Genomic DNA, 14921 nt, shown 5'->3' on the forward strand with positions numbered 1-14921 from the left:
TACTGCACTGTCAGAGCTGAAAACACAAGCATTTCGCTACACCCGCAATAACATCTGCTAAACACGTGTATGTGACAAATACATTTGATTTGAATTCCAACATGGAATTATCCTCTGTCACCTCAGCCTGAGTGTGGGAATAACTGTTAATATGAACAAACACGCCACCTTAAATGATTACCGTTCAATACGCAACGCGTGAGACATTGAAAACAAACCCTGTCATCAACAACTTCATGTCAGGGTAGAAAAGTTTATTGGTAGAAATATGGCAAACAAAATCGATTTTTAAGACAGTATGTTGATGACTCACTCTGCTCTTCCAAGTAGCTTAAGGATGAGATGAAAAACCACTCACGTTCACGCAAACCTTGTAACACTGCTTCTTACATTGCATATGAACATTTAAGAGTTTGTTCTGAGTTGAACATTGTACTACTGGTCATAATAACATAACAGTGAAAGGTTGTTCTAAGCGTACAGCTTTTGATTTGATTGAGAGCTAGCAGACTTTGGAACACTGACTGGTAGAACTGTACAGCATGGATGAACTCGTAGCATACAACAGGTTGGTGGACGGATGGACTGGGCCCAGGACTCACAACGCACAAGAATAATAATAAATAATGAAAACAACTACTTATTTCTATTAACTCCTGAGACAATACTGTCACTTAATACTGATACTTAGAGTAAACATTAAAAAATATCGAGAGAGAGTCACCCCACCCCTTCCGCTACTAAGCAAACTCTTCCATTTGAGGAGGTGCGACACCATGCAAAAATAACATTGAAAGCAACAATAACATTACACTCCAAAGAACAAGTAATTAAACATTGAACAACTTATTTTTTTGCGACAGTTTGTACAACCAGCCTCAATCAGTAAGATGAATGGTGTCTATAGTCAGATATATAGATATAGTACTATAGTCTCTGCCAGATATAGTACCAGTGTCTGCCAGATATAGTACCATAGTGTCTGCCAGATATAGTACCATAGTCTCTGCCAGATATAGTACCAGTGTCTGCCAGATATAGTACCATAGTGTCTGCCAGATATAGTACCATAGTGTCTGCCAGATATAGTACCATAGTGTCTGCCAGATATAGTACCATAGTGTTTGCCAGATATAGTACCATAGTGTCTGCCAGATATAGTACCATAGTGTCTGCCAGATATAGTACCATAGTGTCTGCCAGATATAGTACCAGTGTCTGCCAGATATAGTACCAGTGTCTGCCAGATATAGTACTATAGTCTCTGCCAGATATAGTACCATAGTGTCTGCCAGATATAGTACCATAGTGTCTGCCAGATATAGTACCATAGTGTCTGCCAGATATAGTACCATAGAATAAGACAAGAGATATGTTTGGATATATTGACAGGTGATGGCTGGTTGCTATCGACTGGCACTGCGGTCTGTGATAGAAATACGGTGAATTCACCGTATGAATTGTGACTCCATTTAGATGTCATTCACTTTAGTTGGGACAATTGCTTTGCTTTGTGGACTTGAAGCGCTTCGCAAATTGACGGCAGGTCTATTTTGACCCTGCCAACAGAGCTCTGAAGATTCAAACAATTGCATCAAACTTCCCATCGGAAATAAAAACCCATCTAAACACAACTTGGGTTCACATAGATACTAATGTACAATGTGTTATCATCAGAGTGTGACTGTAGAGATGGAATGATGCATCATGGACATTTCTCGGCCCTAAGGTCAGAGGTCGACTCCTCAGTGGGCGGTAGGGCGTGCCCTGCTCGGCCCCTCTGAGGCTGCTGGCTCGCTGGGCGGGGCGTCCTCCGTCACAGCAGAGGTGGTCTCCGACCCCGTGTTACTGTCACTGGTGCCGTCCTCCATCACCCCTTCCGGAACACTCTCCTTGTCCTCCGACGGCGCCCCCTCCTCAACCTCACTGGCAGGACGAGCCATCGACTCCTCCGAGGCCTTTGACTTCTCTGTAACCAAGAAAGCAGGAAATATTAAGGGGACAGCAAACACGTTTGGACCAATGTAATTTCAAACGTGGAAATAACATTGTAAAATGTGCTCAGCAGACAATCTCTTCAAGAGAAGCACCTCCCCATATACCTAACTCAGGGGACCTGACCAGAACCTGACCAGAACCATACATTAAAATACCATACGGTTTAGTGATTAATACTGTTGGGCCTCACCACCAGTATCCATGGGGCTGGGTTCCGTCTCCTCCCTCTCCTTGTTGCTGCTGTCACTGACAGACACCTGTTGGCTCTTGCTGCCGTTTGACGGGCCAACTGGTTTCTCCTCCTCCTCCAGGCTAGAGGACGTGGACGCCTCCTTCTCCCGCTCCGACATACGCCTGCGTGATGCATCCTCTGCCGCAGCGACCTCTGCAGATATCTTCTCCATGTCCACCTCCACTTTCATACAACACAGCTGGGCACAGAGTGGCAACATGTTGAGTCTCCCCACCGGGGGATTAATGCTGGGGAATAATGCTATTAATCTTGCAATCAATCTCACACCCGTGCAACTGTGATTAGTAACATGGACAGTGAGTAGAGAGTACAATGTTGACACCTTGATCAGATTTGGCACAGTTCCTGTTTCCTCTACAATGATACTACATTGCAAGGCAGTTAACCCACTGTTCCCTGGGCGCCGTGGATGTCGAATAAGGCAGCCCTCCGCACCTCTCTAATTCAGAGGGGTTGGGTTAAATGCGGAAGACACATTTCATTTGAATGCATTCAGTTGTACAACTGACTAGGTATCCCCCTTTCAATCATTTTATTTCATTGAGTTGCCCATTGTGAAGCATAGAGGAAGTAAATTGACTCTAAGTAAATGGCGCCACCTGGGGTATGGACTACACAGTGCAGCATATGGATTCAGAACTGCACCGAGTCAGTCTTCAGATTCTAAGTGATGACGCCGCATGTTAGCCAGGACACATGGATAAAGTCAGCAGCTGCGGATCTCTACAATGCAGAACTGTCCCATTCCACATAGCCTGAGGTCAACGCTGTAATACTTACTATGTGCAACACAATAGATTTTGCGTACAAGTTCCCGGATGATGATCCCATACCCTTTTCAGCTCGCTGTTGAAAGACTCTGTGGCATCGATGAATTTCCTTTTCTTGTCCTGGTGACGGTCTTCAATCTGAAGTAGCTCCGCCTCCAGCTTCCTCTGTGGACCAGACACACAGAGACCTGCCAATTTACCTGACTGATTACCTGTTTTTTAATTACTACTCAAGTATCAAATAAGGAGAAAGGATCTGATATCCAGGTTACCATGACAACAAGGCCATGACTGGGTATCTATATGTATCTAGGAAGACTGATAGAAGACTGACTAAAGACTGACAGACACCAGCGTACCTGGTGCACCATAAGAGACTGGACCTGCCGTTTCAAGACCTGCATGCGGGCGGTAGTGACGACGGAGCGCACGTCGGGGACCACGCTCTCGCTCAGGATCTCGCTGATCAGCCGGTGGTTGCGCTGGAAACGGGCGGCAGCCGAGTGCTTCATGGAGAATCCGTCGTCGTAATCTGGGAAGGAGAATGGAAAAGGCATGTGGCGGGGGCTGTGTGTCTATCAGGGCTCAACGAATACAACTGTCAATGGGTAAAGAGCGGAGAGTTCCCACCCAACAAGTGTAGATGTGGTAGGCTTCAGGAAATAAATCTGATCTGGCATATCTTAATTGGACATAGCTTAACATTGACATACCTACGTTTGGTTGAATCATTTATTTCAGTCGGAAATGTCTGCATATTTGGCTGTTTACATGTTTGTTGCATGAATATACTTGAATATACATGAATATACTTGAATATACTTGAATATACATGAATATACTTGAATATACTTGAATATACATGAATATACTTGAATATACATGAATATACTTGAATATACTTGAATATACATGAATATACTTGAATATGCTTGAATATACACATTTGCAAAGGAAGTTTCAACATTGTTGTAGTGAATGGTATTGATATTGTTCTGCCTGTGGCTATGGAACCCTGACCTGTTCACCGGACGTGCTACCTGTCCCAGACCTGCTGTTTTCAACTCTCTAGAGACAGCAGGAGCGGTAGAGATACTCTTAATGATCGGCTATGAAAAGCCAACTGACATTTACTCCTGAGGTGCTGAATTGTTGCACCCTCGACAACTACTGTGATTATTATTATTTGACCATGCTGGTCATTTATGAACATTTGAACATCTTGGCCATGTTCTGTTATAATCTCCACCCGGCACAGCCAGAAAAGGACTGGCCACCCCTCATAGCCTGGTTCCTCTCTAGGTTTCTTCCTAGGTTTTGGCCTTTCTAGGGAGTTTTTCCTAGCCACCGTGCTTCTACACCTGCATTGCTTGCTTTTTGGGGTTTTAGGCTGGGTTTCTGTACAGCACTTTGAGATATCAGCTGATGTAAGAAGGGCTATATAAATACATTTGATTTGATTTGATATCCATGTGTGGGTAGAGAGATAAAGATACATCTTTCTCTCTCTCTACCTCTCAATAACCTTACTCGTTTACTCCAGAAACGTCTTGGTGGTTTTTACTGGCGCTCTGGCTTTTATTATTTCCCAGAAAAACTGGAGGATATTGCGAAACTAAGTGAACATCCAAGCTCTAAGTACATGACACCTTTCTTTTAAATCCAGGGTCAAATGAAGCTGTCCTCTATAACACTAACATCAAAGTAAGTCATAAATGTAGGAGAAGAAATTGTCGCTTTAATGAGGTCAACTTCTTATTGAACACATGGAGAATTCATTCATTCCACGTTGGGCCAAAAGTCATTCAATTGACAAAAAAATCAAAAAACTGCAGTGATTAAATAAATTAAGTGATTTATTGCTGTAGTCAAAAACCCATTTCATTTGAAGTTTGTGAAGGATGCTACCCTTTGAAAATAGCAATGGGGGCAAGATGGTGCATTTGTCTGTGCATTTGGGAGCGAGAAATACAATCTTGGCTTCATATTAACATCGTACATTTTATGGCGGAGAAAGACGTCATTCGAAAATGATCATCATCTCCATCCAACGTTCCATCTCCAACGCCTTGTTCCATTTTTTGGGTGCTTTTTCTCCAAAACCAACGGAACAATTTGTTCAGACTCTCCCCATTCTCTGCATCTATAAAGCAACTGATGTGGCAAATCTTTTTGAAGTCATCAATGTAATCAGCTTGTTGAGAAATTAACCCATAGGGACACTAACCATCACATTTTTATATCTTGGGTGGTTCCAGCTACCACACAATTCTTTTATGCATTTCCTGTATACCATTATCCAGCTCGATACGAGACAAGCATCATTTCCTGTAGGGTGTAATTCAGAAGTCCAGTTTTGATGTATGTTTCTATGTGATGTGTTGTTGCCTTGTTTCTTACTGGAACTCAGTGAAGCCACTGATCTCAAATACAGGGCCCAGACTTATACGACAGAGCTGAAATGGAGTGGGGCCTATAAGGTCAAGTAGCAAGTGTGACAAACACGAAGAGGTAGTGTAGGGATAGAAATTGACACGGTATTGTCACAGTTGCTGAAACATGGTGTGGGAACCAGAGTGTGACTGACATGGTAATACTAGTAGTGCTGAGAGCGTCTTACCATCTGGGTCGTCGGCTGGCTGGATACTCATGTACGGCTCGCCCTTGTCGAGACGAGACTGGCGCTGTCGGCTCTCCTCCTCCAGAGCGGCCTCGGCGCGGCTCTTAGCGTTGACGTAAGCCAGGTAGGCTGGAGAGTTGTGGTAGGCCTTCATGCTCTCATTGTACTCAATCTGTAGAGGAGAGACAAACATGTGACACGTGCCCCTGCAATGCAAAAACAAACTATTCAACATTGAAGAAAAGTTACTCAGTATTTTTACAAAGGAAGGAATGATGACTGGAGGGACCCTTCTGACAACTGTTGGAGACACTTGTTACTGGTCACCCATAACAACCCCGTAAATAAACACCCCGGTAAAACAAACCAACCTTCTCTGCTTCGTAATCATTCAAGTAATCCTGTTTCTCCTCATCAGTGAGGTCCCTCCACATGCCACCGATTATCTTCCCAATTTCCCATAGTTTCAGATCGGGATTGGAGGCTTTTACTTGATCCCAAACCTGGTGATGAGAACCAGACAGGGGCTCATTATCTCCACAAACCTATGGAGGCCGTGTTTAAACTCTCCAGGGAGATATCCCACAGTCTGTCTGTAGTGCTCTTAATGGCTAGGCTGCTGTATGTCTAGTTTCACAGTTCACACCTACCTGCATGGACACATGGGGCAGACGATGTGTAGTGTAAATTAAGAGTGCTCGTCTCTAACCCTGGCTAAAGTGCATAGTACAGTATTTTAATATGTCTTGCAATGGTGCGCACGATGGAGCAGTTTGGGTGTAAGTAATGTTACGTGTAGACAACTTACCTTGCGACTATATCGCATGTATGGCATCAACGGCTTGTCTGGCGGCTTGGGTGGCTTTGGAATGTTTATTCCTGAAGAATTCTGGGAAATAAAAAGGCACTTATAAGATTCAAAGTCAAAGTTTGGACACCAGCTGGTGCTAAAAATGTCTAGTCATACAACTTTACACGAAGCAAAGTTTCGACTGAAAACCACCCTGCAGGTGAATACGCATCCACATAGTTGATCATCCAACTTTCAACAAAGTATTTGTAAAAAATCGCAACAAGACGCATCAAACTACAAAACCATCAGTTCAATCACCTTCATTTAATTCAAGCCTGTTTGAGCCCAGCCAGTGTACAGAAGTCACACAGAGACTATGATTGAGTAACGCTGATGGAAGAAAATACAAAACCTCGCTAAAGCTGAGATTTGCACACTGCGTGACATAATGCCATTATCAGAATCCGAGTGCCAACCACAGCTTGCATGCAGCGACTGAATTATTCCCGTAGCAGCCGAAACCCATGCCAAGCATTGGGTCTATAATGCCATGGCAACGCTGATGGCATGGGTTACTTAGCATGGCTATCAGCAATGCAGACTTTGAAGGGCAGGATCGAGCGATTTTGAATACACACAGATGGACACTTGGCCAGTCTGCACTAGTATTTACATTTACATTTTAGTCATTTAGCAGACGCTCTTATCCAGAGCGACTTACAGTAGAGTGCATACATTTTATTACATTTTTACATACTGAGACAAGGATATCCCTACCGGCCAAGAGCAGACGCTCTTATCCAGAGCGACTTACAGTAGAGTGCATACATTTTATTAAATTTTTTACATACTGAGACAAGGATATCCCTACCGGCCAAACCCTCCCTACCGGCCAAACCCTCCCTAACCCGGACGACGCTATGCCAATTGTGCGTCGCCCCACGGATCTCCCGGTTGCGGCCGGCTGCGACAGAGCCTGGGCGCGAACCCAGCCCAGCCTGGGCGCGAACCCAGAGACTCTGGTGGCGCAGCTAGCACTGCGATGCAGTGCCCTAGACCACTGCGCCACCCGGGAGACTATTAGTATAGTATGATGAAGGCAGTAGAGGAACGTTGGGATGGCATACATCTCAGAAAGCCTTGGTAATGGAATGGGTTAAACGAATCATACTGTCTGTCTGTTCAAGAATGTCTGCTCTTATAAGCCCTGGAAAAAGTACTATTTCTAAACAAAGTCAAAGAGCAAAGTTGTCAAGAGCTGTTAAAGCTCATATCTGCATATACGTTATTACTGAGTTTTACTAAGCAAGCTAGATGAGGCTGTTTCAATCAAACTAGATAGTTATTTTAAATATTGATGTTAGTTTCCTTCTGTGTCTCGCATTTTATCCCGGGGTTTTCTCTACGTCATTATTCCTACCGTTGCCCGACTGTTGTTGCTTGTTGTCCCTCCCAGCCTGTAGTTGTTGTAAGCCAGATGGCTGTAGGGGTTGTACCCCACAAACCCGGGGGTGTTGGGCAATTGCTGATGGAAACAAATGAGACAGAAACACAGATGAGAAATAACATAAAATAATGGGGTAACCCGATGACAAAATCTATGAAAAACTGGTGAAAACATGAATGTTGAAAAGCTGTAAAAAGACTTGCACTCATCCTAAAGCAACAAGAAGGATAATCAAGACAGCAATGTTATCTATACATTAGTGTTGTTTATAATGAAAATAATGTATATTCTACACTCTACAGTATGTTGTATATGGTACCTCACATCTTAGGGAGTGGAGCTTATTATCTGAGACTGCAAAGCCTATTGCATTGACCAATTCTACTGTGGTAACAGGACTATCTGCAGGGTATACCGTATTAAATGGCCAAATGGATTCCACTTTTAAAAACAATTTATCCCCCAAAAATGTGGACAGTAGCAAGTTAACATTGAACGATAATAGCCGGCATGAATGTTATTAAGGGACATCCCTTTCCAAATGGCTTCCCATGTGCCATCAGAAATACTTACTGTTGTAGGGGCTGGGGGAGGGGGAGGGGCATATGGCCTTTCTCTTTCTCTTTCTGTTATGAAAGAAAAGGTGAGATGTTAAAATCAAGGCAAAAAGCTGCCTTTTACATCTCTCAATGTTGATTAAATCAATCCCATCAAGGTAGATCTGAATTGTGTGATTTTCTATTTCTCTCTCAGCAAATACATGACGGCTAATTATTAACCTATCAATTATAATACTAGGAAATCATATAGGCTACCAGAAGTTAATATTTCATGCTGAAACACAATTTATTTTATTGTGATAACATATACATTTGTAAATTCACATTTTTGTAGCCATAGTTGCCCAGCTTTATCAGAGACCAAACAGAAGTACTCATATTTGCATTATCTGATGGCTAAACTTGAATAATTGCAAACAATTTCTTACTTGACATCTTGGCAGAGGAAGAATTCTATCAATTTATTCCAGTCATTGGGTCTGTAATAAACACATTATAATGGGGGAAAGCATTTAGGTGTTTCATTAACTTCATTTGTTATTACAGTACTTTAAAAATTGAATAGGAAAGAAAGTAAGTAGCTTGAGACGGAGGACAAAAGAGATGTTGGTGCCAAAATGATGTCAGACGACGTATATGCAACATCACAACAGTGTCAGTGGACAGGCATGAACATGACAGGGGGTTGATGTGACGCCTAGCAAGCTGTTCGCGTCCAAAAACATCGCTTACACTATTTGGAATGGCATTTGCTTATAATTGCACATGCGCAAATAAATCAGATAAATCGAAATGCATTTGCTGGAAAATAAAGCTCTGTCATCTTGCGTAGTTGGCTGACACCCAGCTGTGCTAGCTAGCGAGGCTAGTAACGTTGAGCTAACTAACGTTACTTGCTTAGTATATGCAGCTACTAGCTATAGCTAGCCAGCTGGCTAACTTGGACCATCTGATCAGCAGATGATTAGCATGCAAACGTAGATAACACAATCAGTTAGCTTGGTAACTTTTGGAGAATAATCTGCAGTTTAAATTATTTAACAAAAGCTAAAATACAGAATATTGTATTTGATACTCCGCATACGTTGTCAGGTAGCTAGCATTAGCTAGCCACTAAGCATTCAGATTAAATCAAGCTAACGTTAGCTATCTAGCTGTCTCTGAAACATTTCAATTTTGATTTGAGGCGTTAAAACAGCAGATTAACAGTGACTATACCCGAACCGTTTTGGATGTGGATTTTGCAATGGAAAACCTTGGATCAGAGAATTTAGCAAGCACCATGCTAGCTTGATAGCCACTACCTCCTACGCTGTATATGAATAAGCTATTTGCTAGCTAGAGCTGTCACAATATAGTCACATCATCACCTTGCATTTATCTGTAAATCTGTTATTCAAACAAAAGTGGCATTTTACAGAAATTCTTGACATACAATTGAAAGACTATTCAACATAAATCAATTAATGAATACTATTGCTTTTCATATTTTGGTTAGTTCACATAGCAAGCAAGTGAAAGTAATGGCCAGCAAACTCACCCCAAAATCCTTTGTCCCCCACCAGTGTGTGTGGCTAGAATCAGGTTTAGCTAGCAGAAACAGTCCTCAGAATGAAATATTTATATATATATATATGGGGTCCACACAGATTTCAGTAGAATTTTCCAGAACTATTCCTTTCTCCTCTGTTAAGGGCATTATGTTTGCATTACACCCCAAGGCTAGCCTACTCTAAATTGAATCACCTAATTTCATTGCTAAAATTTTTCAATCAATATATTACAAAAACAATTGCTACGTAATGAATACACATTTGTGATGATTTTGCAATATAATACTGAATTTCAGACTATCAACTTCATAATTAACCAATTACTGATTTGGAATCAAATATTCTGAATACACGGTTTCACTATAGTGAACTACAGTATGAATGAATCAGTGATGAACATGAACATACAATAAGGACGACATTGCAAGAATTCATTAACAATTTATAATTTATACATAACCGATATAAACTGCACTAATTGAACTATGCTGCTGCAGTTACATGATGACAGGTCTTGTCATTGGTGTCACTGATCCAAGGTTGAGCTGCTGCTGCTTATGGCAGAAGAATGAATCTTGCTCATTCATTCTAACCATACATTTTCATATTCCATGGCTTGCCAAGAGCTATTATCCTTAGCTTCAAATTCCATATAATAAAAATGACAAAAATATTGCTTACGTCACCCAAGCATGAAACTTAGCTATATACATTCTGCTTCACTAACAAAAAGGGTTTTCAGAAAAGCCAAGGCTGGTCTATTCATATCTCCTATTTTGTTAGCAGTGGCGATCCGTCATTGAGGGCCGATGTTGCAAAGAAAAAGCCATATCTCAGACTGGCCAAGAAAAAGAAAAGATTAAGATGGGCAAAAGAACACAGACACCAGACAGAGGAACTCTGCCTTGAAGGCCAGCATCCCGGAGTCATCTCTACACTGTTGACGTTGAGACTGGTGTTTTATGGGTACTATTTAATGAAGCTGCCAGTTGAGGACATGTGAGGCGTCTGTTTCTCAAACTAGACACTCTAATGTACTTGTCATCTTGCTCAGTTGTGCACCGGGGCTTCCCACTCCTCCTTCTATTCTGGTTAGAGACAGTTTGCGCTGTTCTGTGAAGGGAGTAGTACACAGCGCTGTACGAGATCTTCAGTTTCTAGACAATTTCTCGCACGGAATAGCCTACATTTCTCAGAACAAGAATAGACTGATGAGTTTCAGAAGAAAGTTCTTTGTTTCTGGCCATTTTGAGCCTGTAATCGAACCCAAAAATGCTGATGCTACAGATACTCAACTAGTCTAAAGAAAGTTGTATTGCATCTTTAATCGGAACAACAGTTTTCAGCTGTGCTAACATAATTGCAAAAGGGTTTTCTTATGATCAATTAGCCTTTTAAAATGATAAACTTGGATTAGCTAACACAACGTGCCATTGGAACACAAGAGTGATGGTTGCTGATAATGGGCCACTGTACGCCTATGTAGATATTCCATAAAAAATAAGCAGTTTCCAGCTACAATAGTCATTTACAACATTAACAATGTCTACACTGTATTTCTGATCAATTTGATGTTATTTTAAATGGACAAACAATCAAAAACAAGGACATTTCTAAGTGACCCCAAACTTTTGAACAGTACTGTAGATAAAACGTATCGGTGCTCATCGGCCATTGGACATAAACATTACACAACCAGTTGGAAATCGCAAATTCAACGATGAGTGGTTTGGAAGGAATCAGTAACGGTGGCTAACTGCAAGCATTGCAAAGCAATCACTAGCTTGCAATTCAGTGGAGTGGCTGTGTTGTCCCAAATCTGGGATTAAGGGTCTATGAGGGTGCCACAGGGTTCAATTCTTGGACCGACTCTCTTCTCTGTATACATCAATGATGTCGCTCTTGCTGCTGGTGATTCTCTGATCCACCTCTACGCAGACGACACTATTCTGTATACTTCTGGCCCTTCTTTTGACACTGTGTTAACAACCCTCCAGGCGAGCTTCAATGCCGTACAGCTCTCCTTCCGTGGCCTCCAATTGCTCTTAAATACAAGTAAAACTAAATGCATGCTCTTCAACCGATCGCTGCCTGCACCTGCCCGACTGTCCAACATCACTACTCTGGACGGCTCTGACTTAGAATATGTGGACAACTACAAATACCTAGGTGTCTGGTTAGACTGTAAACTCTCCTTCCAGACTCACATCAAACATCTCCAATCCAAAGTTAAATCTAGAATTGGCTTCCTATTCTGCAACAAAGCATCCTTCACTCATGCTGCCAAACATACCCTTGTAAAACTGACCATCCTACCAATCCTCGACTTCGGTGATGTCATTTACAAAATAGCCTCCAAAACCCTACTCAATAAATTGGATGCAGTCTATCACAGTGCCATCCGTTTTGTCACCAAAGCCCCATATACTACCCACCACTGCGACCTGTACACTCTCGTTGGCTGGCCCTCGCTTCATACTCGTCGCCAAACCCACTGGCTCCAGGTCATCTACAAGACCCTGCTAGGTAAAGTCCCCCCTTATCTCAGCTCGCTGGTCACCATAGCAGCACTTACCTGTAGCACGCGCTCCAGCAGGTATATCTCTCTGGTCACCCCCAAAACCAATTCTTCCTTTGGCCGCCTCTCCTTCCAGTTCTCTGCTGCCAATGACTGGAACGAACTACAAAAATCTCTGAAACTGGAAACACATCTCCCTCACTAGCTTTAAGCACCAGCTGTCAGAGCAGCTCATAGATTACTGCACCTGTACATAGCCCATCTATAATTTAGCCCAAACAACTACCTCTTTACCTACTGTATTTATTTATTTATTTTGCTCCTTTGCACCCCATTATTTCTATCTCTACTTTACACTTTCTTCCACTGCAAACCAACCATTCCATTGTTTTTTTTTTACTTGCTATATTGTATTTACTTCGCCACCATGGCCTTTTTTATATTTTTATTTATTTATATATATATTTTATATATTTTGTTTGCCTTCACCTCCTTTATCTCACCTCACTTGCTCACATTGTATATAGACTTATTTTTCACTGTATTATTGACTGTATGTTTGTTTTACTCCATGTGTAACTATGTGTTGTTGTATGTGTCGAACTGCTTTGCTTTATCTTGGCCAGGTCGCAATTGTAAATGAGAACGTGTTCTCAATTTGCCTACCTGGTTAAATAAAGGTGAAATAAAATAAATAAAAATGTAGCCTATAACGTGTTATAGAGAAATATAATCATTTAATTTTGAGTTTCATTGTCTGCTTTCATGACCCATTTATTTATCCTACAGTTCTGACTTGGTGGACTGGGAGAACACTGTAAGAACAGCCCATTTTCTGAATTCTGTCGCTGTACATTTCAAAAGTGCTAAACAAATAGTTATATTGACTACGTCCATCCTAGCTCGCTCATTAATGTCATAATTGAAATTACGGATTGCCTCTTACCCGCTTGTTGTCCCCTTATGCCATAGTTTGTACATTTCAATTGTCATTAGAAACCACATTTGTTTAAGCAAGTCAGCCATATCAGCTATGTTTTTTTAAAGGCAGAAAATGAGGCTGAATGAACTGTTTCGCTGCCAGAAAAGGCTCCGCTGATAGCCAGGTGTAGCAGAGCTGGGGCTGAAGTGCTAAGACGCCAGTGCTGCTGCTCTCATGTTTGTATGAATATGCTTCTATATACAGGATTTCTTTCTAACCAAGAGACTGCTTGTTGGCAGTATTGTGTAGTTTATAGTGGTGCTATACACTCATTGTGCCAAACCCCCCCCCCCCCCCCCCCCCCCGTTTTTCCCCCTGTGCTTTTTGGGGGATGGTTTTTAGAAGGAAACAGAGATACAAACTCCCAGATGAGGGGGACGATCTTAGAATGGCCTAAATGTGTGACTGACCACAAATACTGTCTAGTTGTCACACAAATATCTCCAAGTTTTTATACGACATTGATGAAATAAAACGTACAAGTAAATACACGGATATCAGTGGGAGCATTACTATAGTTAACCGCCTGACTGTTTCATGGACTAATGTAGTGACTTTGCATGATTGTAGCATGTGTGGCTAGTGACAACTTCTTATGGCTAGAAGAGAAGAGGACTTTATGACTGCATGATGAAGAAACACGCTCTAGACAGCCTCTGTAATTGCTAGCTAGCTGCAGATAGGCCCATTGAGATAGCACTGTTTGATATCTATGGATAGGCCAGCTTGCGTACATTGACCTCCATCACTGCATCACTTACTTGATGTGTGGCACCTGTCATGCAGTACTCCATTGTATTCCGTAAATATTTCATATAGCCTATTGTTCATGTACTGGACAGAGGTGTGCAGAGATGGATGACCCCTAGGCTAAATGCCAGATGTAAGGGCTTAACTGACACACCCCGAGGCCTCCTTGGCACAGCCCTGGGATTCTGGATGCCTGCAGGCTGGAAAAGGCCAATCCCATTTTAAATCAAGCAGAGGATTCCACTTAAATCCCTACTGAGTTCCCATTTTGGATTAGGCATGGGATTTTTTTCTGAAAGGTCCGGGGTATTCCCATTCTGATTCAGGTACAGTTTTTCTTAAGCCTGTATGGCTCACCAATAAACTTGGGCAGTGGAACTAAGCAGCCTTGAAAGTTTACTCTGGTGGTGGACCGTGCAGGTATTTTTAGAAGCGGTGGCAGTCACATTATTATGATGTATCATTCCTGAGGTATTCGTTGGACGTGCCTTGAGTATTACTGTTAACGATGTGTATATTTAAGTGGAGTTAGAAAATATATTTCTGTTAACAAGTCTTCAAAAGTTACATCCGGCAAAATACATTCTTGAGATTTTTTTCAGATGTTCAGTTGACAGAAACCTCAGCACTTTCTGACTCGGTCGGTTGACCTGTTGACCTGTAGCTATGGTTGTGTG

The 14921-nt window shown here is 42.0% G+C and overlaps 1 protein-coding gene across 4 annotated transcripts; it reads right to left on the reverse strand.

Moving 5' to 3' along the window:
- Positions 1–239: 239 nt before the first annotated feature.
- LOC139568661 (SWI/SNF-related matrix-associated actin-dependent regulator of chromatin subfamily E member 1-like) lies at positions 240–10068 on the reverse strand. 4 transcript variants are annotated; one of them, XM_071390643.1, is made up of 11 exons: positions 9982–10061; positions 8870–8920; positions 8455–8507; positions 7855–7959; positions 6450–6530; positions 6013–6144; positions 5642–5813; positions 3381–3553; positions 3085–3186; positions 2189–2429; positions 240–1969 (listed from the first exon to the last, which is right to left on the reverse strand). In XM_071390643.1, the coding sequence occupies exons 2-11, from the start codon at positions 8874–8876 to the stop codon at positions 1746–1748; spliced, it is 1290 nt and encodes a 429-aa protein (XP_071246744.1). In that variant the 5' UTR covers positions 8877–8920; positions 9982–10061; the 3' UTR covers positions 240–1745. The 4 variants fall into 4 exon arrangements, with proteins under 4 accessions (XP_071246744.1, XP_071246745.1, XP_071246746.1 ...); XM_071390644.1 differs by lacking the exon at positions 9982–10061 and adding an exon at positions 9666–9742; XM_071390645.1 differs by lacking the exon at positions 9982–10061 and adding an exon at positions 9660–9678.
- Positions 10069–14921: the final 4853 nt, after the last annotated feature.

Source organism: Salvelinus alpinus, chromosome 2 (genome assembly GCF_045679555.1).
Source record: "Salvelinus alpinus chromosome 2, SLU_Salpinus.1, whole genome shotgun sequence".
NCBI classification, from domain to species: domain Eukaryota; kingdom Metazoa; phylum Chordata; class Actinopteri; order Salmoniformes; family Salmonidae; genus Salvelinus; species Salvelinus alpinus.